The sequence below is a fragment of the Chrysochloris asiatica genome, unplaced genomic scaffold (assembly GCF_000296735.1).
Source record: "Chrysochloris asiatica unplaced genomic scaffold, ChrAsi1.0 scaffold00034, whole genome shotgun sequence".
NCBI lineage: Eukaryota > Metazoa > Chordata > Mammalia > Afrosoricida > Chrysochloridae > Chrysochloris > Chrysochloris asiatica.
In genome coordinates, this window is record NW_006408552.1 from 4,238,384 (window position 1) to 4,266,349 (window position 27,966).

General features: G+C 46.0%; 1 protein-coding gene across 2 annotated transcripts; it reads right to left on the minus strand.

Annotated features, from left to right (window-relative positions):
* Nucleotides 1-5,611: 5,611 nt before the first annotated feature.
* BCL7B (B-cell CLL/lymphoma 7B) lies at nt 5,612-27,282 on the minus strand. 2 transcript variants are annotated; one of them, XM_006859693.1, is made up of 6 exons: nt 27,057-27,282; nt 22,772-22,847; nt 9,523-9,619; nt 7,460-7,630; nt 6,299-6,378; nt 5,612-5,938 (listed from the first exon to the last, which is right to left on the minus strand). In XM_006859693.1, exons 1-6 carry the CDS (start codon nt 27,146-27,148, stop codon nt 5,843-5,845), a joined length of 612 nt encoding a protein of 203 aa, XP_006859755.1. In that variant the 5' UTR covers nt 27,149-27,282; the 3' UTR covers nt 5,612-5,842. The 2 variants fall into 2 exon arrangements, with proteins under 2 accessions (XP_006859755.1, XP_006859756.1); XM_006859694.1 differs by lacking the exon at nt 7,460-7,630 and having other exon boundaries at nt 5,843-5,938; nt 27,057-27,148.
* Between the last annotated feature and the right edge of the window lie 684 nt (nt 27,283-27,966).

The window sequence follows — 27,966 nt, forward strand, 5'->3', positions numbered from 1 at the left end:
CTGGAGAATGATATCATGTTTGATAAGGTGGAGGGTCAGAGAAAAAGTAGAAGACCCCCAGTGAGATGGATTGGCAAAGGGGCAGCATCAATGGGCAACAATTGTGGCAATAATTGTGAGGTTGGCCCAGGACCAGGGTTGCTGTGAGTTGGTACCTACTCCATGGCACCTAACAAGAACAATGCTGCCTCATTAACATAACAGAGATGACCAATTCCCAAATGAGATTATAACCACAGGCATGTTGTTTGTTTGTTGGTAAGTGACATCAAATCAGTTCTGACCTTTTGTTGTTAAGTGCCTTAGAGTCAATTCGACTCACAGCGACCCCATATAGCGTTTCTGAGGAGCAGCAGGTGGGTTTGAACTGCCGACCTTGTGGTCCAGTGTATTACCCACAGTCCAGTGCTTACCCTATAGAGCTACACCAAGACCCCACCACAGGCATAGAGGTTATGATTTACAACACATGTTTGGGGTGGGGGGGCACTGTTCATTCCATTCTTTGGCCCCCTAAAATTCATATCCTTGCCATGTGCAAAACACATGTACCCCATCACATCATCCCAAAAGTCTTCAAGCCACTCCAAGTCCCAAATCTCATCTTCTGAATCCTCTAAACCAAATATAGGCAAGACTTTAGGCAACCAATCCCACACTTCTACACTTCGGAATCTAATTGGTGAAGAGCCGATTCTTTGAAACCTAGGCAGTCTTGACTCCACCCTTTGAAATCGAGCCAGCCTTGCTACCCATGTGCCCCCTCCAAGAGTTTGGCTGGTGTCTTAGCCATTCCAGGGATGGACAACAGATGTAAAGGTGTACCTATGGAAAATAGCACCTATAGCAAGCAGTGAAATTGTGCCCTGCCCAACCATCTGACACCCATCTTTTAGATAACGTACTCAGTATCAGCTCAAAAATACAGTGTGGTACTACATGAAAATGGCAACTGCACCTTCCCTGCTTTCACAGATGAAAACTGGTCTATGATATGCTCCAAGTCATCTTTACAGTTTCTTCTCTTCCTGTGTTCAGCGGAGTAAGAGCACACACTCTAATTTGACTCGTGTTGTTATTACTGTTGTTAGGTACCTTCGAGGGGGTTCCAACTCATAGCAACCTTAGACACAACCGGGACACTGCCTAGTTCTGTGCCATCTTCACAATTATTGTTACATTCAAGCCCATTGCGTCAGTCCATCTCCTTGGGGATCTTCCTCTTTTTCGCTGACCCTCCACTTTACCAAGCACGACGTCTATCTCCAACGACTTGTCCCTCTTAATAACATGTCTGAAGTATGAGAGACGAAGTCTGGCCATCCCAGCTTCTAAGGAGCACTCTGGTTATACTTCTTCCAACACAGATTCATTTGGTTTTTCTGGCAGCCCTGGCACTTTTAATATTCTTTCCAACACCATAACTCAAATGCATCAATTCTTATAAGGTCTTCCTTATTCACTGTCCAACTTTCACATACATATGAGGCTATGGAAAAGGCCATGGCTTGGGGCAGCTGTATATTGGTCCTCAAGCTGACATCTTTGCTCTTGAATACTTCAAAGAGGTCTTGTGCAGCAGATTTGCTTAATACAATATGTCCTTTGATTTCTTGACTGCTACTTCCATCCATGAGTGTTAATTGTGGATCCATGCAGAAGGCTTTGACAACTTCAATCTTTTATCCATTTATCATGATGTTATTTATTGGTCCAGTGATGAGGATTTTTGTTTTCTTTACATTGAGGTGCAACCTATACTGAACGCTGTGGTCTTTGACCCTCATCAGTATTTTAAGTCCTTTTCACTTTCAGCAAGCAAGGTTGTATTATCTGCATATCACAGGTTGTTAATGAATCCTCCTCCAATCCTGACATGGTGCTGTAGGAAAAGCACTATACTACTAACTGTGAGGTCAGCAGTTCGAACCTGTCAGCTGCTCCTTGGGACCTCTATACGGTTCACTATGAGTCAGGATGATTAAATGACACTTAACAACCTCCACTCTTGATGCCATGTTTTCTTCACATAATTGAACTCAGATTATTTACTCAGCATAGAATGAAAGGATACAACCTTGGCACACTCTTTTCCTGATTTCAAACCACCCAGTGTTCCCAGCTGCTTCTTGGTCTCTATGTACAGCAGGGGTGGAAAACTTTTCTCTGCCAAGGGCCATTTGGATATTTATAGCATCATACATTGACCATACAAAATTATCCAGTTAAAAATTTACCTGCTCTATTTGGTCATTCAATTATTATTGTTGTTGTGAACTGCTATCAAGTCGGTTCTGACCCATAGCGACCTTGTGTAGGGTTTCCGAGGAGCTTGAACCACTGACTTTGTGGTTCAAACTGACTTTGCAGTCTAGCACATTAACCCACAGTGCCACACCAAGACTCAACCATTCAATTAACTCACCCTAATGAACTGACTTGACGGCACTTAACAAGAACAATATGTGATGGCTGGAGTCCTGGTGTGGCACTGTGGGTTAATGTGCTGGCGATTCATGCTCACCAGCTACTCCTCGGAAACCCTACACAAGGTCACTGTGAGTTGAAACAGACTCGATGACGCTTAATAACAACAACGTGACGGCTGGTGTGGCGCTGTGGGATAATGCACTGGACCACGAAGTCAGTTTGAACTACAAGGTGGGCAGTTGAAATTCACCAACTGCTTCTCAGAAACCCTATACAAGGTCACCGATTCAAAGCAACTCTGTATAGGGTTTCCGAGAAGCGGCTGGTGAGCTTGAACCTCTGATCTTGTGGTTCAAACTGACCTTGCAGTCCAACGCATTAACCTGCAGTTCCACACCAGGACTATGGAGTTTGTATTAGATACTATCATGTTGAAGTATGGTCTCTTAGGTGTTATAATGGTACATTGGACTATGTTGGGGACTACCTTTGTTCTTAGGAAATACAAGCTCGGGTATCTAGGGGTAAAGTGTCATGTGGATGACAGCTTGTTTTCAAGTATTTCAGCAAAAAGAAAAACATGTATCAAAACATGAAGGAAATGCAGCAAAATATTAGTGAATCTAGATGATGGGTATTCCTGTATTCAGTTGAGTTATTTTTTCAACTTTCTGTAGGTTTGAAACTTTTCAAAAAAAAGTTGGAGAAAATAAGTCAAATTTCGTGGTCACTCTCTGCAAACAGCCTTGCTCTCCCACCTCCGTGCTCACGTTCTTGCACTTGCTAATCTGCGGGGTAGTTTTTCCACCTATCTCGTCACATCTGCACAATATCTTCAAGGCTATATACTAAGTAAGGCCAGCTCTCCTATAAAACCTTCCAGGATCTTAAATCTCCAAAGCTTTTGTAAACTTTCTACTGTGAGTTGAATGGTTTACAAAGCAGATTGTAAGTTTCACATTCAACAAACAACACACTTCCTTTCATTTCTTGCTGCATTTCAGTCAAGGTAACATCAGGTATCTCACTTCCTAGATGTGTTTGTTTCCATTCCTTCTTCTTCCCCAACCTTTCTGATTTTTGTCCTTAGGAAAATGCTGCCCCTTTGATCTCGAATGGTTGATCTTTCTATGGTGTGTACCTCATTAGTGTTGATATCCTCCCTATGTACCTATTTATTGTTTGGCTGATAACTGCGCTGCAGCACGAAGTACAGTTCTAGACCTAAAGGGTGATTAAGGACCAGTGTCTACGTGACCAGTAGACCTGGTCTTCTTCATGGTTTTGTTTCAGTCCACATTTCCCTCCAACTCTCAAGGGGTTGTAAAGTAAAGGTCAATTAAAGGAGAGAATAGTTTCTCATCATCCTTCATCGCCCCTGTGGGCCTCGCCAGCAGCACTCGCTACACATAATGTTCTGTCTAATCCTGTGTCTAGTCTAGTTGGCTAGCTTCTTCACATGGGGGTTCCTGAGCTGTTTCCATTCTACAAACTCCCATTGTGATTTTTCTTTTTTGCGTGTCTTTTGTGGCACTTGATTTCAATCATCCTGTTTTTCACTTGCAGAAATTCTACTTGGTTCTTTTGCTTTATGGTCTCAGCCCTTCGTATACAGACTCGACGGCATTCATTATTCAGTTAATAACTTGAGAGTACATGCTAAAGTTTTAAGAAAAAGTGAACTAGGGATGACCACACAAGGTGACAGATTGTGGGTGTCTACTCTTCTCCAGGACATCTGGAGCTCCCAGCTCCCCTATGAGAAGTCGGAGGAACCACTTCTGGGAAACTAATACTGGAATTAAACTCTTGATACAGACTGTTGTTAAAGTGTCACCAAGTCGGTTCTGACACATAGCAACCCTGTGGGGGATTTCTGAGGAGCGATTGGTGGGTTTGAACTGCTGCAGTCTAGTGCTTATCCTGTTGCACCACACCTAAACTCCTCTTGACACATGGAATTCTTTTCAACCAGGACTCTCTGATTTTCCTCATGACGTAGAACCAAGAACTCCTGGACACTGCGCAGTTTCGTGGTTGCCAGAGGCCTGGAATAACAGGGAAGGGGGAGTGGGAAGACACGGCTGACGGTGCAGGCATCCAACCAGGCTGAAACAAAAGTTCTAGAAGTATACAGTGGTAACGCTTGCACAACATCCTAAGTGGACAGACGCAATGTCATTGACTTGCACGCTTTGAAATGGTCAAGTTTTTAATGTTTTTGACCACAATAAAAAAAAAAAATACAGTGGGGAAAAAAAAGGAACTCAAGAATCTATCCTAAGGACCTGGGGCTATGGGAAACACATCCATTGGTTGCACTGTGTGTTTCTAGGGGCAGGGGACTGATTTGAACTACAGGATACCTTTGCAAAGGGAGTCTCCAAATTATTCTTGTCAGAAAGTGCACTCATTGAGCCCTCGGTCCCCTCCCTCCTAACTCTGCCCCCACAGCCTGTGAGAACAAAGCAGTCACATAGCAACAAGACATATTTCAAATCATTTAATTTTAAAAATACTCTATGCAGTGCTAAAATATGTCTTCACTCACTTTTGCCCATTTCCATTTTCTTAAACTTTTTTTTTTTAAACAAAAAATAAAATCACAAAGTTCAATTAAACATGCAGATCTCAAAAGAAAAGGGAACTGTCTAGAAAGTCTGAGCTGAAGGAGGGCTGTGGGGGTGGGAACCGCTGTCAGAGCCTCATTCTTGCTGGGGCAGCTAGTGGCAAAGTGCTGGAGGCCATGGCGGAAGGCAGGGGCCTGGACTGGACTGAAAGGTACAGGTGAGAACGGGGAAGTGTGTGTGCGTATGTCTGGGGACAGAATAGAATGATGGGGGACAAAGGACTGGCAGCAGCTAGAGAGCCCACTGTAAGCAGGACCACCTCAGTCACTGGCAAAACATCTACATGAACTTTCTGCCCCACCTGGAGAAGAGCCCCGTCCCTTCTCTCCAAGTCCTCCTCTACCAGAGACCAAGGGCTGGGGCCCGTAGCCCCCCAGGCAAGTCCACAATCTAGTCTCTTCTCCGCTCATGTTCAAGTAACCCTGGGCACGCTCTTCCCTAGAGGTGCCTTTCACATTCTCTCTTGCTCTCAGGAAGCGATAGCAGCTTAGTCCAGAGGAACCGCAACAGAGTCTGCTAGCTGGAGGTGACAGATGAACCATGAGGTGGCAGAGGCACCACCTACCTGGGGTGCAAAGAGGACAGGACTGCTTCTCTTCTCAGGAGCAAGCAGCCACAGGTGCCAGGGTCAGGAAGATGGCGCGACCACCCCAAGTCCTCAGTCAGTTTTCCAGCCCAGAAGGCTCCTATGTGCAGGCTCCGGACCCCAGCAACACAGCATGGCCAGAACCAGAGCACAATAAATAAGAGGCGGGGCAGGAGCGAGGGCGACGTGCAGGGCGCTAGCTTTCTGAGGCCGTCTGCGGCACCGCTGGTTGGTCCACACAGAAGCGCTTCAGGGGCGGAGCACCTGAAGAGTCTTCCTCTTCCTCCACCACCTAGGAGCAGCCAGAGCAGGAAGTCATCGCCAGAACCTCCCACCTTCCCAGCCACCTGAGTTACCACCCTGAGGCCCACTATCTCCCTTCTCAGAGATCATCCACCTTCTTCCCCAGCAACCCTAGTTGCCTCCCCAACTTCCCGCCCCCAGCATCATTTCTTCTCTCCTGATGAGTGTACTTGAGTCGGTTCTGCCTCCTAGTGAGCCTGTATCGGGTTTCCGAGGAGTAGCTGGTGGACTGGAACTGCCGACCCGGCAGCTCAAACCGACCTGGCAGTCCAGTGCTTATCTTACAGTGCCACACCAGGACTTCCCTTTTTTTTTTTTAGAATCTGGTCAATCGAAAGGGCCTTCTGACCTGTGTCTCCAGCGGAACGGGTTCTTCCTTCGTCAGGGTGGGAGGTTCATCAGCCACTTCTGAGGCAGGCAGGGAGGGCTCTGAAAAGACAGGGAGACCAGCATGAATACAGGGCCTTCCGGAGGTCGGCAGCAGACGCCTGTGGCAGCTCAGCTGCAAGCTTTCCTATAGAAGTCGTGTGAAGGTGACCAGGTGGTGAGGGAATTGAACTTTTGAAGGAAGGAATGAGGGGACTGCCAGGGGTCTGGCTGAGTTACAGGAGATGAGTGCCACACCTGACCAGACCCCAGAGGGTCGCAATGCTCAGCAGGAGAGCGTGTGATGCAGCTCACCTCACCCCTCTGTCTCCCACACACTAACCAGGCACTCAGAGCGTGCTGCTGGGGGGACTCAATGATGCTCCTGTGAAGAGCTCAGGATGATGTCCCGCCAACAGCAAACCCAGCTATCCACCCACGGATTCCATTCTGATGCACGGAGACCCCCCACCCAAAGTTTCTGGGACTAAATCTTTACGGGAGCAGACAGTCTCCTCTTTCTCCAGTAGAGCAGCTGGTGGGTTTGAACTGCTGACCTTGCGATGAACAGTCTAATGCTTATCTTGCAGGACCACAAGGGCTCCTTTGGCAAACAAGTGCACAATAAAAACTGCTACTAGCCGTATTTACAGAGGAACAAACTCCATTTTGTAGCCTCACTGCTAACAGGTAACAGACAACAAGAGTCTCAGACCGTTATCTACAGGACAGAATAAACTGCCCTGGGGGTTCCCGAGACCTTGACCTTTGCAGAAGCAGACTGCTACATCTTTCTCCTGCACGGCAGCTGGTGGCTTTGAGCCACCAGGACTCTCAGACTAACATCCACTGTGCTGTGTCATCTGGGGCAACCTTTCCAAGCCCCCATAGCCTCATCTGTAAAATGGAGGCAGCGATCAGGCAGCAAATAACAGATGTGTTTTACACAGCCTGGTACTCAGATGCACTGGTTTGTTTACTTCCTTCATTCTAGTGAGGACAAAATACACTCACTTCCCAAAGTCCCCCAAGGTGTAACGAGAAGCTCTGAGGCATACTCTTGAAGCTCTTCCTCTGAAGAGCAGAAGCAGCGGGGGCCAAGAAGGCCCTCCAAGACGCTTATCCCTTGTCAACCAAGACTCACCCTCGAGGATCTCCTGCCCCAGAGTGGGGGGCTGAGAGTCATCTGTGCGGAAGTCAGATGTGTGCGCTGGGCTCAGGGACTCGCTCTGCTGGGGGCTGGGGCTTGAGTTGGTGCTGCTGTCCACCTTGAGTTGATAGACATCAGACACCGAACTCTGGTTGCTGTTTTCGTCTGAAAACCAAACACAGCAAAGGCCATAGCTCACCACAGAGCCTCAGCAGCCTGAGCTCGGCGGCGGGAGACACACCCTGGGAGGCTGACTCCCAGGCAGCTGGAAGTACCTCAAATCACCAGCAGGGGCCAAGGTGATTCAGCACTTTCTGTTTCAACACACAGTCTAAGCATCAGCTCCCTCAAGAATCTGTAAGATTTGGCAATGTTTGTCCTTCTGATGCATCCCTTCTTTCTGGTATACCATGATAGCCTGGATCTGGTATATTCCATCTACCGAGAAGCAGAGTGTCGCTGGGCCTTAGGTCAGTACCTCCCAACCTTTCTCACACCGAAAGGTGTGCAGAGAAGGATACAATCTGTCTGGACCTCTGGGGTGTCTGAAGGGGCTGCTGCTGCCTGCGTTCCTCCTGGCTGCCTAGGTAGAGAAGCTCTGTCTGGTGGTTTAAAGTAATGCCCTGGATTCAGCACCCCACAACTCCTCCATCTCATCTCCCTCACCTCCAGCATTCAGTCCTCAAATCTGGAGGCACCCAGGTCTCTTATAGCTTTACTGCCTTGGTTCCAGCCTCTTGAGCTCTGTCTGCATGCCTCTGGTCTCTGAGCCTTGGCTCCCAGTGCCCCGGAGTGTACCAAACACCACCCCCATAGAGCGCTCTCCCTGCTGCCTGTTGCTGTTAAGTGCTGTCAAGTCGGTGCCAACTTACAGCGACCCTGTACAGGGTTTCCAAGGAGCAGCTGCTAAGTTCAAACTGCTAACCCTGAAGCTCAAACCGACTTTGCAGTCCAGAGCCACACCAGGACTCCATTAGTGCTATACAAAGTACCAGGCACACAGTAGGTATGCATTAAATGTTCACCGAAGGAAAAGAATGAGATGGTGACCACACAGAAGAAACAGAGCCCCCTGTTTCTCCTAGGGCTCTATGGCTACGTAACACTTCACAAATCAAACTGCACAGACCAAGGGGGAGCACGAGGAAGGCTAGACTGGGAATAACTGCCTGCTGGTTAGCACCACGCCTAACACCAAAGAGCAAGTCACAAGCCCACATCAGTCTTTACTCCTACAAAGACGCGCTAAACGGGAAGCATCACTTTACTATGGAAAGAATAAAGCTTCATCCCTTGTGTGCTTATGCAAGACCTTTCCTCTAGAAGCATCAAGCCAAAGCCATGCCATCGAGTCAATTCCCATTCACAGTCAGTGACCCTGCGAGGACAGAGGCTTTCTAAGGTTACGTATCCTTTAGGAAGCAGAATGCCACATGTTTCTCCTGCGGAGCAGCTGGTGGGCTTGAACCACTGACCTTATGGTTCATGACTGAGCACTTTCATCACAGTCTAACCAGAGGTCCTCTCTGAGGAGTTTGTTACTTTAAATAGAAACAGCCATCGTGGCCTGGTCTGGATCACAGGCTGACAGAAAAAATGACACCGGTGTGTAAATGTCACATACACAGCCGCCCCTTGCTGCTACGAGAGGTGACGTGACGCCTGCCACAGGGCCACTGAGGACTGTCGGGCAGATGCCCCAGCTCTGAGAGGTCTGTCCTAGGGCCCTGGCACAACACAGACAATCTGGAGAGAAGAGCTTTGGATCCTGAGATTCCAACACCTAATGTGGGCCTGTTACATACGAGCTGTGTGACTTTAGATACTTCACCTCCCCTCTCTGAGCCCCTGTGGTTCCTTCACTAGAAGCGAGGACAATCTGATCTGATCTATCTCACAGGATTATTGTGAGCGTTCACTGAGAAAACATCAGGTAAAGTAGGTGCCTAGCCAATACCAGGCCAGCAGAGGCACTCAGACGATGCCTTGAATGCTTCTTCTTACGAATGGTGCGTCTGTTTCCATTTTCCTGCAAGGAAGACAGGGATGCAACTCACCCTGGAATTCAAGAAGGAGAGAAGAATTGGCTGAGGCATCAGAGGGAAAGCCATTAGGTTCCCGGGCTGCTGAACTGTTCGATTTTGACTTTTCTTTCTAGAAAAGGAAAAAAAGAGGAATGTGACAGAGCCAAGCAGGAGAGACTCACAGAGAGATGAATGGTGCTGCCCGGGAGGTATGGAGTAGGACTGAGCAAAGACTAAAGAAAGAGAAGTGAGAACCCAGGATGCAGTTGCGTCCCCTGGCGTGCGTCTCAGTGGCTCTGTCTGTAAGATGAACCCAGTCAGTGCTAAGAGGATGGCTGACATGGAGAGAGAGGCAGATGGGGCGCCTCTACTAGAGACCCTGCAGGGATCTTCTGCCTTCTGCCCTGCTCTACCCAACTCCTCCCTGGAGGGCTGTGGGAGAACCACGAAACAGTCTTATGAGAAAGAGTCCAGTTTTGGAAGCAAAAAGCACGAGACCTCTGACTGGACAAAGGCAGGGGCCACTTTTGATTTCACACAGATAACAGCAGCACATGGGGACCCCAGCTGACTCTCTTCCACACATTCAATACCATCACCCCCATATACCTGACTTCACTTACAATCCCACTGCTTTCAAGCCGGATGTATGTGACGCACACAGGAGGATTGTCACATGAGAAGGTAAGCACTAGGGAGCCACAAAAACGCCCAGCGCTAAGGAAATAATCACTCCACGCATTGCAAACTAGAACGCCCCACAGCCAGTTCTTTCAACTGGGCTCATCTCAAATTTACCTACACACGGGCCACTAACCTCAGTCAGCAGTTCGTAACTACCAGCTGTTCCATGGGAGAAAGATGAGGCTTTCTGCTCCCGTAAAGATTTACAGCCTCAGAAACCCTGTGCAGGGTCACTACAAGTCGGAACCGACTCCATAGCACATAACAACAACTTTGTACACAAGTCTGTCTACTGTACACCGGTACTAGTAATACAATTTCATTTTGACTAATGACGCTCCATCCTTTCTTGGTAATAAATCAACTATATACATTTCTGAGTGTGTTCCTTTATTTTTCACATGCCTTTGAATGGAGTTTTGATGAAGGCTACATAAACACGATGTTTAATGACTGTATATTCCAGGAGGGGCCCTGGTGGCGCAGTGAAAAGTGCTCAGCAGCTAACTGAAAGCTTGGCAGTTCGAACCTACCAGCTGCTCTGTGGGAGAAAGAGGTGGCCATTTGCGTCCATAAAGACTATAACCTTGGAAACTCTATGGGGCATTTCTCCTGTGTCCTCGAAGGTTGCTATCAGTCAGAATCTACTGATGGCAAAGAGGAATTTTTTTTTTTTGGGCGGGGGGTGGAGTATGCTGTTGTAGTTAAGTGCTGTCGAGTCAGTTCTGACTCACAATGACCCTGTACAGGGTTTCCGAGGAGCAGCTGGTGGGTTTGAACCACTGACCTTGTGAGGCACAGTCCACGGCTGATCCCACAGCGCCACACCAGCCTTTTTCTGGCATAATATTCCATATAACGTAATTTAATCCCTTCCCAACCACTGCACATTTACTAGCAATTGTGGTTCTTTATTGCCACCAGGGATAGACACACTGCTCAGTTTTCACCTTTTTTGGGGATTATTTCATTCTAACTCTGTACACTAGATTGAAAGATTATAGACAAAGCCTTTTACCTGACATCCACTCTACCTCCCCACCTCTCTATTAGTGTCACATTAACACCTGCCTGGCTCAGTCCTTTGTTCTCCATCATCTTTCTGTCAAGCCACTGCTGTTCCTTCTCACCACACCCTCCATCCATCCAGGACAAACAACTTCTCCAGGTGGAGCCCCTGGACTCTTTCTAACCTTCCCTAAAGACCTGTCAAAACGGCAGTGCCTCAAATTGTGTTCCTGTGCATTGCTTTTGAGTTTGGAGAACAAAAAGAAGTCTGAAGGGACCAGAGCTGGGCTGTAGCGTGGACAGGGTACGGTTGCCCAGTGACACTCTCATAGGAGAGCTCTTGCTACCCTCTAAGAATGAGCAGGTGCATTGCTGTGAGGAGAACAGTTTCCTTGGTACAGCTTTCCTGGCCTTTTTTCTCACCAGTGAAGTTGTCAGTAACAAAACTCATGATCATCCTGTGCCCTTCGAGACAATCTCTCAAGACTGTGCCGTGGAGACAGTTCTGACTCAGAGAGACCCTGTATAGGGTTTCCAAGCAGTGGCTGGTGGGTTTGAACTGCCAACCTGCAGTTAACAGTTGCGTGCTTATCCTAGGCACCACATCAGGACTCCCTCTCAAGATTATCCCTTTGGAATCCCTTTGGAATCAGTCTCCGTAACCTTCTGAGTGGACTTATCTTGCTTTGGCTTGAACTATCCAGCAGATCCTGTCAGAAGGTTCTGGTTGGGCTTTTTTTTCTGAAGGCCCCCTAACAAAACTAGGACAAGTGAGTCGCTGGGAGAACTCATCGCAGCCAGCCACTGATCACAGAGACATGTTTAAACATATATTTGCTTAGAATGAACCAACCTAGGGCATGTATGACTTGAAACCCTCATAGCAATATTTTTTGGCTTACCCTTATATAGAAATTGCTCTAATTGTATGATTTTTATGAGCACATATGTATTTTTTTCCTTTTAATGAGAGGTTTCAAAAGTTCATGGAAAAATTCCATTATCTTTGCATTCCATTTTTGCATGAACTTTCTGAAGCACTTTTTGAAGCCCTCTTATATTTTTCATCTTTTGTGTAACTCTTCATTGAAAGAATTATCTTATTTTGTAATAGATTCACTTTTTCTATTACTTTTAGGCTACATAATTATCTACAGAGTCACAGAGTTGCTATGATAATGTCCGACTGACAGATTTTTGTGCCTTATTTCTGAGTTACACACAGGTGTAAGTCTAAAAATAATGCCACTAGGGTTCCAGTTCATACATGCACAGGTTTATTCCAAGCTAAACGTGTTTAAACATGTCTCTGAGATCAGCAGATAGCTGCAGACAAGTTCCCTCAGCAGTACACTTGGGCTGAAGTCTTGGCGGTGGTGACGTGCTGTTGTCAAGCTGGTTCCAGCTCACAGTGACCCGGTACAGGGTTTCCAACGCTGTCAATCTTTGTGGGAGCAGTAAGCATCATTTTTCTCCCACTGAGCGTCTGGTGGGCTTGAACTGCTGACCTGTGGTTAGCAGCTTAACATGTAGCCCACTAGATCACCAGGGCTCCTTAGTCTTGTAGAATACCTTTTTAAAAAAAAGAATACTTTTTGTGCCATGGAATAAAAAGATTTTGTGGTCAAGAGTAATACTAAAATTTCAACAAAACTAAAGTGGAAATCTTCTAAAATCTCCTGCAACACGTTTATGAGAGTACTGCCAGAACAAAACAACAGCTTCTAGAGGAGGTTTAAGCATTTTAAGGAAGGTCAGAAAGACCTCAAAGGTGAATTGAAGACAGAGTGGTCAGTTTACAAGGCCATGGTGACTGTTTTTTGGATTCCAAAGGGGTCATATTGATAAGATTTTCTCAAAGGGCACAAGATGACCACATGGGCTTATTAGAAGTTTTAAGAAAATTGAAAACTGTAACGGTGAGAAAAAGATCAGGTAGTTTATACCAAGAAAGATTTTTCTATCACACTAGATCTGAGTATTCTTTAAGGGTCAGCCTACTGTGGCATTGCAGGGTAGGCCCTGGACTGCAGTTCATATCCACCAGCTACTCCTTGGAAACCCTGTACAGGGTCGCTATGCGTCAGAACTGACTCAGTGGCACAAAACAACAATATTCTTCAAGGGTAGCAAGCTAAGACAATTTCACTGGGAAACCTTACCCCATCTACCTCCAGCCCTGACCTTACCTCTTCAGCTTTGGTTTCCCAAAACCCAAAGAATATGTCAAAGGAACATACTTTTGAGTATCTTGAGAATGCCAAAACTACTGTTTTGACATGGTGTAAAACGAAGAAACGAAGAGCATAGAATTCTTTGGGGAAGGGTTAAAGAGATGAAAACTCCACCTCCAAAAGTGTCTAACCCTAACTGGAGGTTATGTCAAGAAACAACAGCTTCACATTTTGCTCTTTCTGTTTAATAAAGGACTCTATGATTTTGCAACAGTACTTCTGATTTACCCTTGTACCTCAAACACACACAGAGAGACAAAAGCTTATTAGTGGTATCAGGGGCTTGCAGAGCGAAGAACATGAGAGGACTACATAAGGGGTAATGAGATTCTGTTTGAAGGAGCCTGGTGGCACTGGGGCTAAAGTGCTCAGCTGCCAGTCAAAAGGTCCGCAGTTTAAACCCACCAGTAACTCTGTGGGAGACAGACGTGGCAGCAGTCTGCTTCTGTAGAGATTTCCAGTCTGGGAACTCTCTAGGGCAGTTCTACTGGGTCCTACAGGGTCACTCTTGAGTTATATAGGACTGACTGGATAGGAATGGACTTTTCTTGTTTTTGTTTTACTCAAGACATTACAGAGTGTAAGGCCACAAAAAGGGAAAAGGTAATGATAGCATTTAGTCAGTAAAAGGCTTGTCTAGAACACAGGGAATTCCTGTAAGTCATAGGAAAAGCCCCCACAACCTCTTAGGAAAATAGGCCAAAGACTTAAACTGGCACTTCCTAAAATAGGAAATTCAAAAGGCTAATGTGATGCTTAATGTTTGTATCAACTTGGCTAGTGGATGATTCTCAGTGCTTGGTAAACATTATGTAATCATCCTCCTCCTTTCAGAGATCTGATGTGAGCAGCCAATCATTTGGAAGGGAAGTTCCTTGGGGGTGTGGCCTGCATCCAATATATATGAATGTTCTGGCAAAGCTTGTTGTTGTTGTTAAGTGCTGTTGAGTCGGTTTCGACCCACAGAGACCCGGTATAGGGCTTCTAAGGAGCTGCTAGTGAGCTTGAACCACCAACCTTGTGGTTCAAACTGACTTTGCGGTCCAGGGCATTAAACCACAGTGCCACACCAGGACTCCCTGGCAAAGCTTAACACTCCCTCAATTCTATATTTGCCTCATCATCCTATGAACTCCAGTTCTTGTGACGGGAACCAGCTGCCTGCCACCTGACATACAGACTTTAGATTTGCCAGCTCCTACAACCCTGTGAACCAGCAGTCTGCCACGTGACCAGCAGACTGTGGGTTTGTCAGCACCTGCTTACCACATTAGGTCAGTAGAAGCCTCTCACCTGCCATGTGATTCAAGCATTTGGGACTCTCCAGCCTCCACAACTGTGTGAGCCATTTCCTTGAAATCAATCTCTGCAAACAACAAGGTCATCAGTTCAAACCCACCAGCTGCTCCTTGGAAACCCTATACAGTGTTGCTATGAATCAGACTGACTTGACTGCACTTAACAACATCAACATCTTTACATAGTGGGAGGAAGATGAGGCTTTTTGCTCTCATAAAGATTTACAGCCTTGGAATCAACTCAATTGCAGGGAGCATGGTATATTGCAGGGAGCATGGTATATACACCTGTGTATTTCACTGGTTCTGCTCCTCTACACAATTCAGTCTAAGACAGCTCTTGAACAGTGAAAAGATGTTCGACCTCATTAATCATTATACAATTAGCCATCAAAATAAAACCACAGTCTAGGCTTACCAAGTGATGGTAAAGATATGGAGCAGTATTTTCAGTGGGAGTATAAACTCATCTAATAATTTTGGATAAAAGTTCAGCATAAAACCCCCATTGCCACTAAGGCCATTCCGACTCATATGACCCTGTAAATCTTTATGGGAGCAGAAAGCCCCATCTTTCTTCCGAGGAGTGGCTAGTGGGTTTAAACTGCCAACCCTGCAGCTACCAGTCCAGTGCTTATCCTACAACTCTACCAGGGCTCCTTCAGCATTAACTAGTACAGGAAACTAACATCCTGTTTCTGTTGTTGTTAAGTACCATCAAGTCGGTTCCAACCCACAGCAATCCTGTATAGGGTTTCCAAGGAACAACTGGTGGGGGTTTGAACTGCTGACCTTGCGATTTAAACTGACCATGTGGTCCAGCAACATTAACCCACTTTGCCACACCAGGACTCCAACATTAAAATAGAGCCTTGTAAAAAAATAACACCCTGACTCCCAACAATTCCACATTTAGGAATATACCAGGGGACTTCAGAAAGTTAGAGGAACAATTCAATTGATTTTCAATTCCAGCTTTCCACAAACTTTTTGAAGGCCCTGGTATTTTAGGGAAACTCATGCATGCATTCAGCAGGTGTAGCATAAAGAACTGGATTTGGCTTTTGGTATCTGGCTCCTAAAAATAGTCCAAGCAGTTAAGGTGCTCTTTGTCTCTCTACAGCAGGCAGCACACAGAGGCTCTCCAGGCCCCTCATGTGATGAACTTACCCCAGGAGAGGAGGGGGCAGGATCCCCTAATCCTGCCTAGTCATTGTGCCCCAGTCACTGTGCATGAAGGCAAGACGTAACACTTTACCATCTGTTTAGGCCCGGGCGGTTTGTACATGGCTGTATATGTATACACTGTACTGCTTAGCTATGGTGCTTCCTGTATGTGCTCTCCATTTGAAATGTTTAAGAACCATTAGGAAAAAAGCAGCTAGAAAAGTTAGAGACCATCTGGCAAAGTGTAGATGAAGTGTGGTCACTGCCGGGAAGAGAATGCACTGCAAGAGCCAAAGGTCACCACTGTTGACGTTGACCCACACATGGGGTGTTCTCACAAATCAGGTTTATCCCAAGAACAAGGTCTTAAATATGATGTATATGTATGTTGGTGGTAGCACTGTCTCTGTCTCCACCCCCCTCCCCGGCCGTCCTCAACTTACAACATATTCAAGTTATGACAAACCCATCTGGTTTTTAGGTTCTGGGTACATCTCACTGTTAGTAATACGCACTACATATAAGCGTGTAGCACATAATTTGCTGATGTTCTCATTCTCAGGTAGTCATCTGCAAATGTTCAATGTTATGATCTATAAAGATACTGTAATAATATAAGGAAATAATGGAAAAGTTTAAAAAAATTAAAAAGAGTTCTTCAACTTATGTCAGAACCAACTTAGAGTGGAGTTATTAGAACAAGGCCCCGTCATAAGTTGGGGACAGGAGCGAGGTGACTTTGTAGGATACAGGAGAGAGGTGACTTTGTAGGATAAGCACTGGACTGCAAAACCATATGGTTGGTGGTTTGAGTCCCCCTGCTGCTCCATGGGAGAAAGATGAGAGTTTCTGCTTCTACTAAGATTTATAGATACGGAACACCACACAAGGTTGCTGAGTCAAAACCAATTAAGCAACACTTACCAATAACCACAGGTATAGAAGGGGGCTTCCAAATATTCATGGAAGAATGGAATTAAAAGATAATGGAATTTTCCCATCAACTTGTAAAGCCCCCTTGTACACATAAGGAATCCTGGCGTGGCACTGTAGGATAAAGTACTGGGCTGCAAGGTCGGTTTGAGCCACAAGGTCGGCAGTTCAAATTCAACCTTGTGGTTCACAGTCCAGTGCTGATCATATAGTACCACACCAGGGGTACATGTATACATAATACATATGTAAAATTTAAAAGTACATACTGAAACAAAGCTATTCTTTTTCAAGAACACACAGGTATCCAAATAAACCCGTGAAAGATGAATAAAAAAGAAATGCATGCACATATAATACTCCCCAGTAGTAGACAGCAAACCTTTTCTTAACCAGGCTTTTTTTTTTAACAAATTATTTTATTTTACTTGTTTTATTATAGTAAGCACAAATGAGGGCTAAGTCCAAAAGTATTGCTAGAAAATCATAGAAACCATTATTAAACAAAAATTTCAAAATATGAAGCTATTGTTTCTCAACATGTCCTCTACCTAGGTCTATACACTTCTGAGGGGGTTGTTTCCATTTCTCTAACACTTTCCCGAATAATTCTGAGCTCCTCAAGTTATACCACGTAGAAATGCCAGTCTGGGCATCCTTGAAGGAACAAAAAAATGCCTTTAGGGGCACATTCAGGGCTGGAGGGTGGATGGGTTCAGTTGCTGAATGAACTTCTCATAGGACAGCCCTTGCTGGCCTCACAGAATCAGCAGGTGCAGAGTCATTACAGAAAAAAAGACTTCAGTGCAACTGTCCTGGCCAGTTTTCTTACAAGTTATAAAAAAAACTTCTTCCTAATAAACCTGTGATCAAACTGTGACCTTCAAGAAAATCTTATCAAGATTACTGCTCTGTAATCCCTGGTGTGGTGCCGTGGGTTAATGCGCCAGACTGCAAAGCCATTTGAACTGCAAGGTCGGTAGTTCAAGCTCACCAGCTGCTCCTCAGAAACCCTGTACAGGGTCACTATGGGGCAGAATTGACTCGACAGCACAGCACTTAACAACAACAAATCTCCAAAATGGTCACCACAACCTTCTGAGCTGACCTCTCTTGCTTTGAATACTAACTGACCCAGCAAATTCTGTTGGAAGCTTTTTTGTGTGTGAATTGAGTGCAGGTTTACAGAGCAGAGCATCAGTTTTACATTCAACAAATTATATATACTTTGCTTCATTACAATGATTGTAATACCCTCCATATACTATCAGTTAACAGTATTTACCTCTATTCACTTTAACTATTGCACTCCTTCGTGTCTGCTACCTTCATCTTTCCTCTGCTACCTCCCTCCCTCTTGTTATATACTGTCTGCCCTGTCACCATGTCTACCCTCTAGCCCGTGAAAAATCCCTCCCCCACCATAACCATCAGAGACTGCTTTTTAATATCAGTCTCATACAATATTTGTCCTTCTGTGGTTAATTTCACTCAGCATAATGTCCTCTAGGTTCAACCTTGTTGTGAAGTGTTTTACAGATTTATCATTACTCTTTAATATTGCATAGCAATCTGTGTGTGCATGTACCAAAGTTTGTTTCACCATTCTTCTGTTGATGGGCATTTAGGCTGTCTCTAGCTTTTGGATGTGTCCCTTGTACATGGCATATTGACGGTTCCTGTTTTCTTATCCATTCTGCTTTCTCTGTCTCTTAACTCGTGCATTTAATCCTCTCACATTCAGTATATCTGTTGTTGTTGTTAAGTGCCTTTGACTCAGTTGTGACTCATAGCGACCTTGTAATTACTAGGTATGAATTAACTGCTGTCATTTTGCTGTGTATGTTTTTGTAGGGTCACTGGTTTCTTTGCTCCACATAATTTTCTGTGCTGAGTTCGTCTGTGGGTTTTGTGTTTGTTGTTGTTTTTTTAGAATAAACACTTTTAATACATGCGCTGGATGGGAGAGAATCTGTTTTAAGTTGAAATCTACTTGACTTCCTCACCTTTGGAAGTTCTGTATCTACACTATTTCCACTCTTTGCTTTGTAGTTGACTTCATTATAAATTGATGTTTCTTGGACCCCTATTTTTACTTTAAAGACTTCTATATCTGGACTGAAGCTCTGGTAGCACAGCGATTACAAATCGGGCTGCTAACCTCAAGGTTGGCAGTTCAAAACTACCAGCCATTCCGTGGGAGAAAGATGAGGCTTTCTGTTCCTGTAAAGATTTACAGCCTCGGAAACCCTGTGCCATTGTCACTATGAGTCGGAATTGACTCCACAGTACTTAACAACAACAACAGTATCTGGACTGAGTTCTGGGTGGTGGTGTCATGTATGGTAATTTCAGGTTGTTGTCTCAGTTCAAAGAATATCCCTTGGCATTTTTTATGAAGTTGGTCTGGTCATTACAATTCCTTTAATCTCGGCTTATCTGGAAATGTCCTCACTGTGCTGTAGTACTTGAGGGACAGCTTTGCTGGGTATAAGATTCTTGGTTGGCACTGTCTTTCTTTCAAGAGTTTTGAGTATGTCACCTCATTGCCTGGTGTCTGCTGGGAAATCAGAGCTTTCTTTTTTAGGTAAGTTTGTTTTTCCCAAGCTGGTCTCAGGATTCTTTCCTTGTCTTTGGTTTTGAAAAGTTTGATTGTAACATGGCCCGGTAGTTTTCTTTTAGGAGCTATCCTATTTGGGGTTTGTTCAGCTTCTTGTATGCTTATCTTCTCATATCTTTCATGATGCTATGGAAATTCTCTTTCAACAACTCTTTGTAGATTTTCTCCATGCTGTTTATTGTCTTTCCCTGTTTTGAAATTACGATCACCTGTAAGTTGTTCCTCTTCATGGTGTCTCACATAAGTCTTAGGCTTTCTTCGCATTTTTCCTGATTGTTTTTCTACCATACTAATATCGAGAGATTTATCTTGAAGCTCACTAATTCAGGCTTCCATTGCTTCAAATGTACAAATGTACTCCTTTCCCTTCTCAATGTACTATCCATTTCTGATAGTATTACTCTTTTGGATTTCTAATAGCAGGTTTTGTATTGTTTCAGAATTTGCATTTATTTTGAGGGTTTGTTCTTGCACTGTTTTCCTGAATTCTTCTAAAACTTTTTCTGTGTTCTCCTTGCTTTCCTCAACTTTTCTATCAATCCTTTGAAGGTCCCTAAACATCATTTTTAAAAATTCTTTTTCAGTTAATTCTATTACCTAGTCTTCCTCAGAAACTTTTTCTGACTCTGCATCTCGGTCATTTGTTTGAGCCATTCTCTCTTGTTTCTTCATGTGAGCCAAAATTGTCCATTGTCTCTGAGGCATCTGTGGAGTTGTCGTATTTGTATTTAATTGACAACTGTCTGTTGATGTGTTCCTAGGCTCTCACCACTGTCTCCTGTGGGTATAGTTAGAGAATAGAAGTGGGTCCACTGTTCTCGGTTGCCATTTGTACAATGGGTGGGTTTGGCTGGTGTTCGCTGCTATCATTTATCAGGTGGTACAGTATTGGCTCTTACCCAGAGTGTGGAACTACAGAGGACTGTGGTTGGGTTGTATGGACATGGATGCGGTCTCTTGTCTGGTGGGAAACAGAAAAGCCTTCACACACATACACAAAGAAAAAAAAAACAAAATAAACAAGCAAGAAATCAACAATGAAAAGATAACAATGAAATAAAACCAGGCAACAACCAGAAAAAAAGAATATAACTATAAAGACAAAAGAGAGACAGGAAAATGAAGCTAGAGAAGAGAAAAATCGAAAAAAAATTAAACAAACTTAGAAAATCCAGGAAGAGGGAAGATGAAAAGAGAGGGCACAGAGTAGTAAAGAGAGAGAATCAGGGGGAAAACAGAGGGGAAATGAGACAGACAAGAAGGAAAACAAAAGCCGGATGCTGCTGCTCTTCATACCTTCGAGTCGGTTTCAGCCCATAGCAACCCTGTATAGTGCTTTCAAGGAGCAGCTGGTGGATTCTGACCCCCAACCATGTGGTTCAAATCGACCTTGTAGTGGAGTGCTTATCCTACAGTGCCACATAGAAAGGATAAAACTGAAGTGAATGGAAAGAAGAGAAAGAGAAAAAAATAAACAAAAAACCAAACACACACACAAAAACAAAAGAAAAAGAGTCCAGCTGTTGTACCCAGAGGGAAGAAAATTCTGGGGGCGCTCCTGCAAGCCAAAGAGCTGATGAGGCGGGTGTGGGAGGGAGGTGAAGACAGAGTTCCTATCAGCCTCGGTGCTATAGATGTTCAGGACATTCACTCCGGAAGCAGTTTGTGAGGAGGCCCTTCATGGAGCTGGTTTCAATGTCTGTTAGGACTATAGGGCAGATGGGGGCAGGGTGACTGGTTAAATGCTGGTCTGGTGGCTCTGCTGATTCTGTAGGTCTGTAACTGAGCCCACCTGAATCCAGGCACCAAAACAATGTACCAAAGCGGCTCAGCTGGTCCCTGCCTCACACGCTGCTGCTCTGAATTCCAGGAGAGCAGGGTCTGTGTTGGGGCTGAATGCGGATGGAGCTGGTCATACCTCTGGTTATCAGGGGAGCGTGCGGAAAAAGGACTCACACCTCTCCTGTCGCCTGTGTGAGTCTGCTCTGCTAGCCCACCTTTTGCTGCCAAAGCTGCATAGAAAAGTTCAAGTTGGTAGGGCTGGCCGTTCACCAGTCAGTCTCCCTCTCTCGCTGCCCCTGCTCAGTTTCTCCTCCCAGCAAGCACTCAGTCCACTTCTCCAACCTCTCCTCAGAAACTTAGGATTCCAGGATTCTCATCTGTGTGTTCACTGGATCTCTTGTATCTTTGTTGTAGAGGATCCGTGTAGAGCGTCTGCCTAGTCCACCATTTTGCCAGAAGTCACTGCTTTGATTGGCTCTTTTTTGAAGGCACCCTAATGAGACTAAGACAAGTACATTACTGACAGAACTTGACTGTTGCCACCCACTGATGGCAAAGACATGCCTAAACATATTTTGTTTGGTATAAACTTGTGCATGTATGAACTGGAACCCCAGTAGCAATATTTTTTGACTTACCCTCGCGTATCATAAATTTTAAGGGTTCTTTATATGCACAATTCGGTGACATTATTAGCTCCATCATGTTGTATGCCCATCCTGACTTATACACTGGCTGGCCCTCATTTATTTTGGGGTGGGGAAGGGTACAATGATTTCTAGCACAGTGGGGGAACCCTTGCCTGAGTCCTGCTAAGGCTCCAGCGGCTTTGCCCACCACGGCTTTCCCAACGTAAGTGCAAACACCAAAAGTAAGCAATGTCTTCGCATTCTAAAAACAGTCATGGCCTCTCACAGGCCGGAAAGAGCGGACTCTGTTCTTGCCCTTCTCTCTGCAAGCAGGAGCTGAGTCTGTACGCCAGGCCCGGGGACAGACATAAGCTCAGAGCTTCCTGCTCTCCTCCTGTCTAGACCCGTTACTCCACTCCATGCCAACCCCAAGTGTCCAGAACAGAACGGCTCCACAGGATTTCCAAGGCTGTGACCTTTCAGAAGCAGATCACCAGGCCTGTCTTCCGTGGCACCTTGGGGTGGGTTTGAACCATGTGTTTGACCATCTGTGCCACCCAAGCACTCTTACAGGGCCAGGTTCAACAGGACATGAGGTCTCTGTAGTAAGGACTCAATTCTGTCACTGTAACTCAATGCCAGCCACAGACAGTAAGGAAAACTGCTGGGCATGGCTGTGTTTCAATACAACAAGACTGACAAACCCAGGGAGCTTGTTAGCACTGTAGTTTGCCAAGATGTGAAAGAATGGAAAGGGTTAAGAAAAAGAAAATGAAGTAAGAGGGCCCCTGCACAGAGCACTGACTGCAGGTGCCTTAAAGTACAATTTTCCATTCACTCCTAGGGGAATGGATTCCTTTCTAATCAAGAGGCAATCACAGACATAAAAACCGGTGCCTTTTTGTTTCGACTTTTGTCCACACTTACCTCCTTGCTGTCCGTCACAGGAACCCACTTAAATATCCTAAGGGAAGTGTCACCCACGGTCACCCATTTTTTCTCCCTAAAAGAAAGACATTTCTTAGAACTGGTAAAACAATGCAATGGACTTTCTGTTCATACTTGGGGCTTCTCTACTTCTCAGACCCTTCCTTCAGTCTGGAGTGCCTTATACACATCTAGCAAATTAGATCTCACACCTCTGAGCACAAAGTAATCCCCTTCCAGAAAGCATATTCTCTGCTTCTTCATGTGCAGGTATTGACCTGGTTGCATGCCTAGATTTTCCCAACATTCGTTGAATTCCACTGATATTTATAAAGCTCCATTATACAACATCCTGCAAGTCATAGAGGATTTGTAAGAGATGATCCCAATTGCCCTGGGAGTTCATAAGGAGTGAGAAAAACAAGAAGAAAGCCACTGTGACACAGAAGATGGTGAGGAGGTTGTGAAGGCTGAAAGACCAGCAGAGACTAGGCGAGCCTACAGAGGGAAGCACACTTAGGAGTCCTGTGGGCATTCTTGGGGTCGTCACAGCAGAGCACACTTCATTTAAAAATCACCGCAGGATGCCGCCTGCTACCAGTGCTGAGCCTCAGACTGGCTCCTAGAGGAGGTCATGCCAGGCCCTGGGAAAGGCTGCTCTAAGGTTTTCTTTTCCAGAGGAAGTGACTTTTAAGGCATAGAGAATGAAAAGCTCCCCACTGCACTCATTCTTGGGGAAAGGCAGGTGACATTCTGGGCTCCAGGAGCAGATTTAGGGTAAGGAAAGGTGGAGAGTCCGAAGCTGCTTTGGGGGCACAGCAAGTAATCAAGTTTAATGCTCAAGGAGTGGGGGGGGGGGGGGGGGGGTAGAAATCTGGAAAGGTCATTTGAGGCAATCTGGGAGAAGGAATTCAGTATCAAACTGAGGACTGCACCAACAGGTGTTTGCACTAACTTCTTTTCCACTTGCCTGTGAGTTACTTGGTGCGCTTTTCTCAACTCTTTATTGTGAACTGAGTGAAGGTTTGCAGACAAGATCGTCAGCCTTGCAGTCCACAAATCATACACTTTGTTCTGTCCCAATGATTGCAATCCCTGCACTATGCTTTTCTCTTTACCACTTGTGTGTGCTCTCTGCCTCTGTGAGGGTAAGGACCATCATTCAGTGGGTGCATCCTCCTCAAGGAAGCCCAGGAAATCTCTGCAGCACCAGCTAACCACCTAACCTCACCATTTTGGACTCAAATCTTACAAAACTCTAGTCTTTCTGTAGCTACTGCACGCTCTGCTTCCAGAACCCTTCTTGCACACACTGCAGAAACGTATAGAATAGCTATTTCATTTAAAAAGCTTAAATAAAGGCTGTTGTGCTAGTTTTAGAGATAATGTCTAAGTCTTCGGGCTGGTCCTGGCTTGTGCTGCTATGATGCCAAACAGGTTTCAGTGGAGTTCCCAGACTAAAACAAGCAATGGAGGCAGGTCTGGCGATCTACTTCTGAAGATTAGCCAAAGAAAGCCTTATGTATCATAATGGCCCAAGCATGAGGATGGCGAAGGACTAAGCCACATTTTACTCAGCTGTACAAGGGGTCAATGTGAGTTGGGACCAATTTGATCGCAGTTTAACAACATATCTTTAGGGGAAAAAAATAACAAGCGATTACCATCACACAAGAGAAACAAAAAGGCATCAGGAGGAATAAAACTCTTGCCAAAAAGCCACTCTCTAAACTAACATTAAGTTCTCACAACTCTATGTAAACCTGATTCAATGGCAGTGGTCTGAGCTGGCCCACTGAAACACCTTCAATGTGCTCAGAAAGCCTATGGAGGAGATATAACAAGAGACTCTCCTTTTTCCATGAGGTTACTTCTCTAAGCATGCCAAGCACTGGATGAATGTGCTTATTCTAAGAGCCACTGGAATTTCTGACAAGGTGCTGCTGACAGCAGAAATGACAGAGAGATGCAGTGCTGCTTGGAAGTGATGTGAGGCAACTCACCAAGTGTCTAGTCTGAACGTGAAATTGCAAAAAATGCCAAAGGAGCTGACCCTGTTCAACAAATGATACCATCACAGACAGCAAGAAACTATGATGAATAGAAAGAAAAATGAACTCGAGATTTAGGAAACCGGAGCTGATCCTTAGCCTTGTTCGAGACCCTGTATGAGATCCTGGGGATGAAGACCAGGAGAAGCACATCTCTAAACTCACAGAGCCTGTGTGCCAACTGGAAACAGGCATTAAACAGCTTGAGACACAATCAGTTATTTAATCATTAGTTTGAATCACATAAAATTGCCATTTTTTTGTAGGTTAAATGGGCAAATATCCGAAAATTTCTCAGGGTTGTGCAAAGTTATAGGAAGATGGCCTGATCCAGACGGAGGATCTTGAAAGGTGTCCCTGAGGAGCCAACTTTTGCACCAACTTCTGGGAGTAGCCGGGCAAGGATGAGGAGAGAGAAGAGGCAGGATGCCTGGCAGCGAACAGTACTGTGGGCAAACAGGCTCCGTGGAGAGGGCAGTTTGGGAGAAGCAGATGACACAGGAGATGACAACCAAGATTCTTCGGTTTTTATCCCATGAGCAACAAGAGACCACAGAAGCGTAATTTCCTAACCAGGGAAATGCTACCATAAGATTTTCATCTGTAAAAGATCATTCTGATAACTGGGGGTTCTGTTGTGGATTCCAATGTGGAAGTGAAAAAAGGACACTGTTCAGACTGCAGTGTGATGAACGGGCAGGGGAGGCAGCCAGAGAAGAGAGGTGGGGAGGTGGCCGCAGAGTTGTTGGCTGAAAGGATAGTTATCTGGACTAATCGACTGGTGAGGGCAGAGATGTCCAGAAGAGAAGGAAAACAAATAACAAGATATTCCAATTCTTAGGTTTAACCAAAATCTAGAATTAGATTTGGAAAAGAAAAAAAAAAATCACTAAATTACTAAATCCCAATTCTCTACCAAGACCTTGGATATAAAGACAGGCGCTTCCGCCAATGGAAAAACTGACAAATAAACTTGCAAGTTCTTGTTCTTGTTAAATGTTATTGAGTAGGTTCTGACTCACAGTGATCCTGTACAGGGTTTCCAAGGAGCGGTTGGTGACGTTGAACTGTAAACCTTCAGATTAGCAGTCCAGTGCTTGTCCTACAGCAGGACTCCTAACACTAACTGTTGTTGTTTAGTACCATGGAGTCAATTCTGACTCATAGCGACCCTGTGTAGGGTTTCCAAGGAGCGGCTTGTGGATTTGAACCTCCAACCTTGCAGTTTATACCAACTTTGCGGCCCAAAGCTTATCCTATAGCGCCACACTAGGACTCCAAACACGGAACTTTGTTGCTAAGTGCCGTCAAGTCGGTTCCATTTCATAGCGACCTTGTATAGGGTTTCTGAGGAGCAGCTAGTGGGTTTGAACTGCCGACCTATGGTTCTCAAGTCTAGTGCTTGTCCACAGCGCTAAGTCCTCAAACCGGTGGAGAATGAAGGGTTCGGAAAGGTTGCCAGAAGGCCTCCGGTAGGGACTTTTGATATAGAAAAGGGAAGGAAAGAGCTCAAGAAATTGGCTGTGAAAGTTAAATGTGAGAATGCATCCGTTTCCTACACAAACAGGCGCTCACTCCGGGTCTTCAAGGACTACCGTTTCCAACCAAGAGATTGGTGTGGAGCTCTCTAACAGCTCCAGGGCACAAGAAAATTCCTATCAAGTTTGCAGTGCATGGACCAGAAGGTACAGCTGAAAGATATTAAGGGTGATTCGATTTCTAAGGTCGCGCTGGCTTCCCGCGGACAGGTGGATTCACCGGGAAACTCTCAGCAAACTCAAATGCTTGACTACAGAAGGCGCGCAGAACGGCGCACTGAACACTCAATAGTTGCGAGCTACTATGACGATTCAGTTCGGAAACACAGTTCTTTGAAAGGCAAGCGACAGCGAAGAAGCAAAAGCAAGTGCGGTATTCGCACCGGTCTGGGCACAGGAGACCGGCAGACACAAGAAGCGAAAAGGCCCCACTGACCGAGCTCCCGCCGGAAGCCGACAGCCCCGCCCAGATGACGCGCGTCAGGTGGGCGGGCACACGAGTCGGGCAACCCGCTGATTGGCCGCATAGGGCACGCCCCCTGACCTCACGCCGATGCGCTGTACCCTCCTCCCGCCTTCTACTCTCCCCCTCCCCCCAAGCGCCTGCCGGTCTGCTCCCACCCCGCCCGCCAATCCCGCGCTCCTTTGGGCCTGGGCTGGCGACCCCGGCCAGGACCTGTGACTCTGGTCCCTCACCATTTCCGCACTTTTTCGATGGCCGCCATCACCTTCTTGATGTCGTCCTTGGCCCGGCTGCGGGTCTCGGCCCTGACCGACCGGCCGGACATGGCGGCGGCGGGAGAGGCGGGGGGCCGGGGCACTGCTCCCAAGACACGGGAAACGCGCGCCGCGTCCGCCGCAGCAGCGTCACCACCGCCGTCCTCTCTTCCGTGCGCGCGTGCGCGAGGAAGCGCGCGCACCCGCCCGCCTCTTGGGGCTCGAGGCCTCAGCGCGCTTGCGCGCCCGCCCCAGGCGTCCCTCCCTGAGCGACCCAGGAGTCCCCTTACCCGACGCAGGCCTCGGTACGGGCGAGCGGGCGGCACGTGCTGTGGGCAAGGCGAGGTGTGAAAAACCTGACTCTCCTCTCTCAAGGGGTTCCGAGATCCACAGTAACTTGCCAGAGTTGCTGCTGAAACTTACGGTTTTGACCCCAAAGAGATTGAACTTCTACCCTACCCAATCTGGGCCATGGTTCCCCAGATCCATCATAGAATTTCACACCTTTTCCTACTGGTCTTTGCAAACACACCTAGTCCGATATTCGCTGGACTCTAAACTTAATGAGCTTACCTCCAACATCCAGTTGAAACTCAAGACACCTCCTTCGAGTTTCATAGGGTCCCACCTTGTTAAGAGCCTCTCTTAAGAGTTGGAATCGACTTGGTGGCAGTGGGCTTTGGGCTAAATGAAGTTCCGGGTGCTATGACAGCTCTAACGTAAGTGAGGGTTTTCCTGACGGTTGAAGCTGACCTCTGAAAACAGTAGAAGCTATTGCTCCATAGGCCAGCGGTGTTCACAGACAGTGCAGATGCTCCTTGAATGTTTACCAACTGACATTACTATTGTTAAGGGCCGTCGAGTCGGTTCCGACCCATAGCAACCCTAT

Excerpts from the sequence above, each read along its gene's own strand:
- BCL7B (XM_006859693.1), bottom strand. The coding sequence starts at position 27,148 with ATGTCCGGCCGGTCGGTCAGGGCCGAGACCCGCAGCCGGGCCAAGGAC. Across the intron at positions 22,848-27,056 it reads ATCGAAAAAGTGCGGAAATG|GGAGAAAAAATGGGTGACCG; the intron begins GTGAGGGACCAG and ends TCTTTCTTTTAG. Across the intron at positions 5,939-6,298 it reads CCGTTCCGCTGGAGACACAG|GTGGTGGAGGAAGAGGAAGA; the intron begins GTCAGAAGGCCC and ends GGCTGCTCCTAG.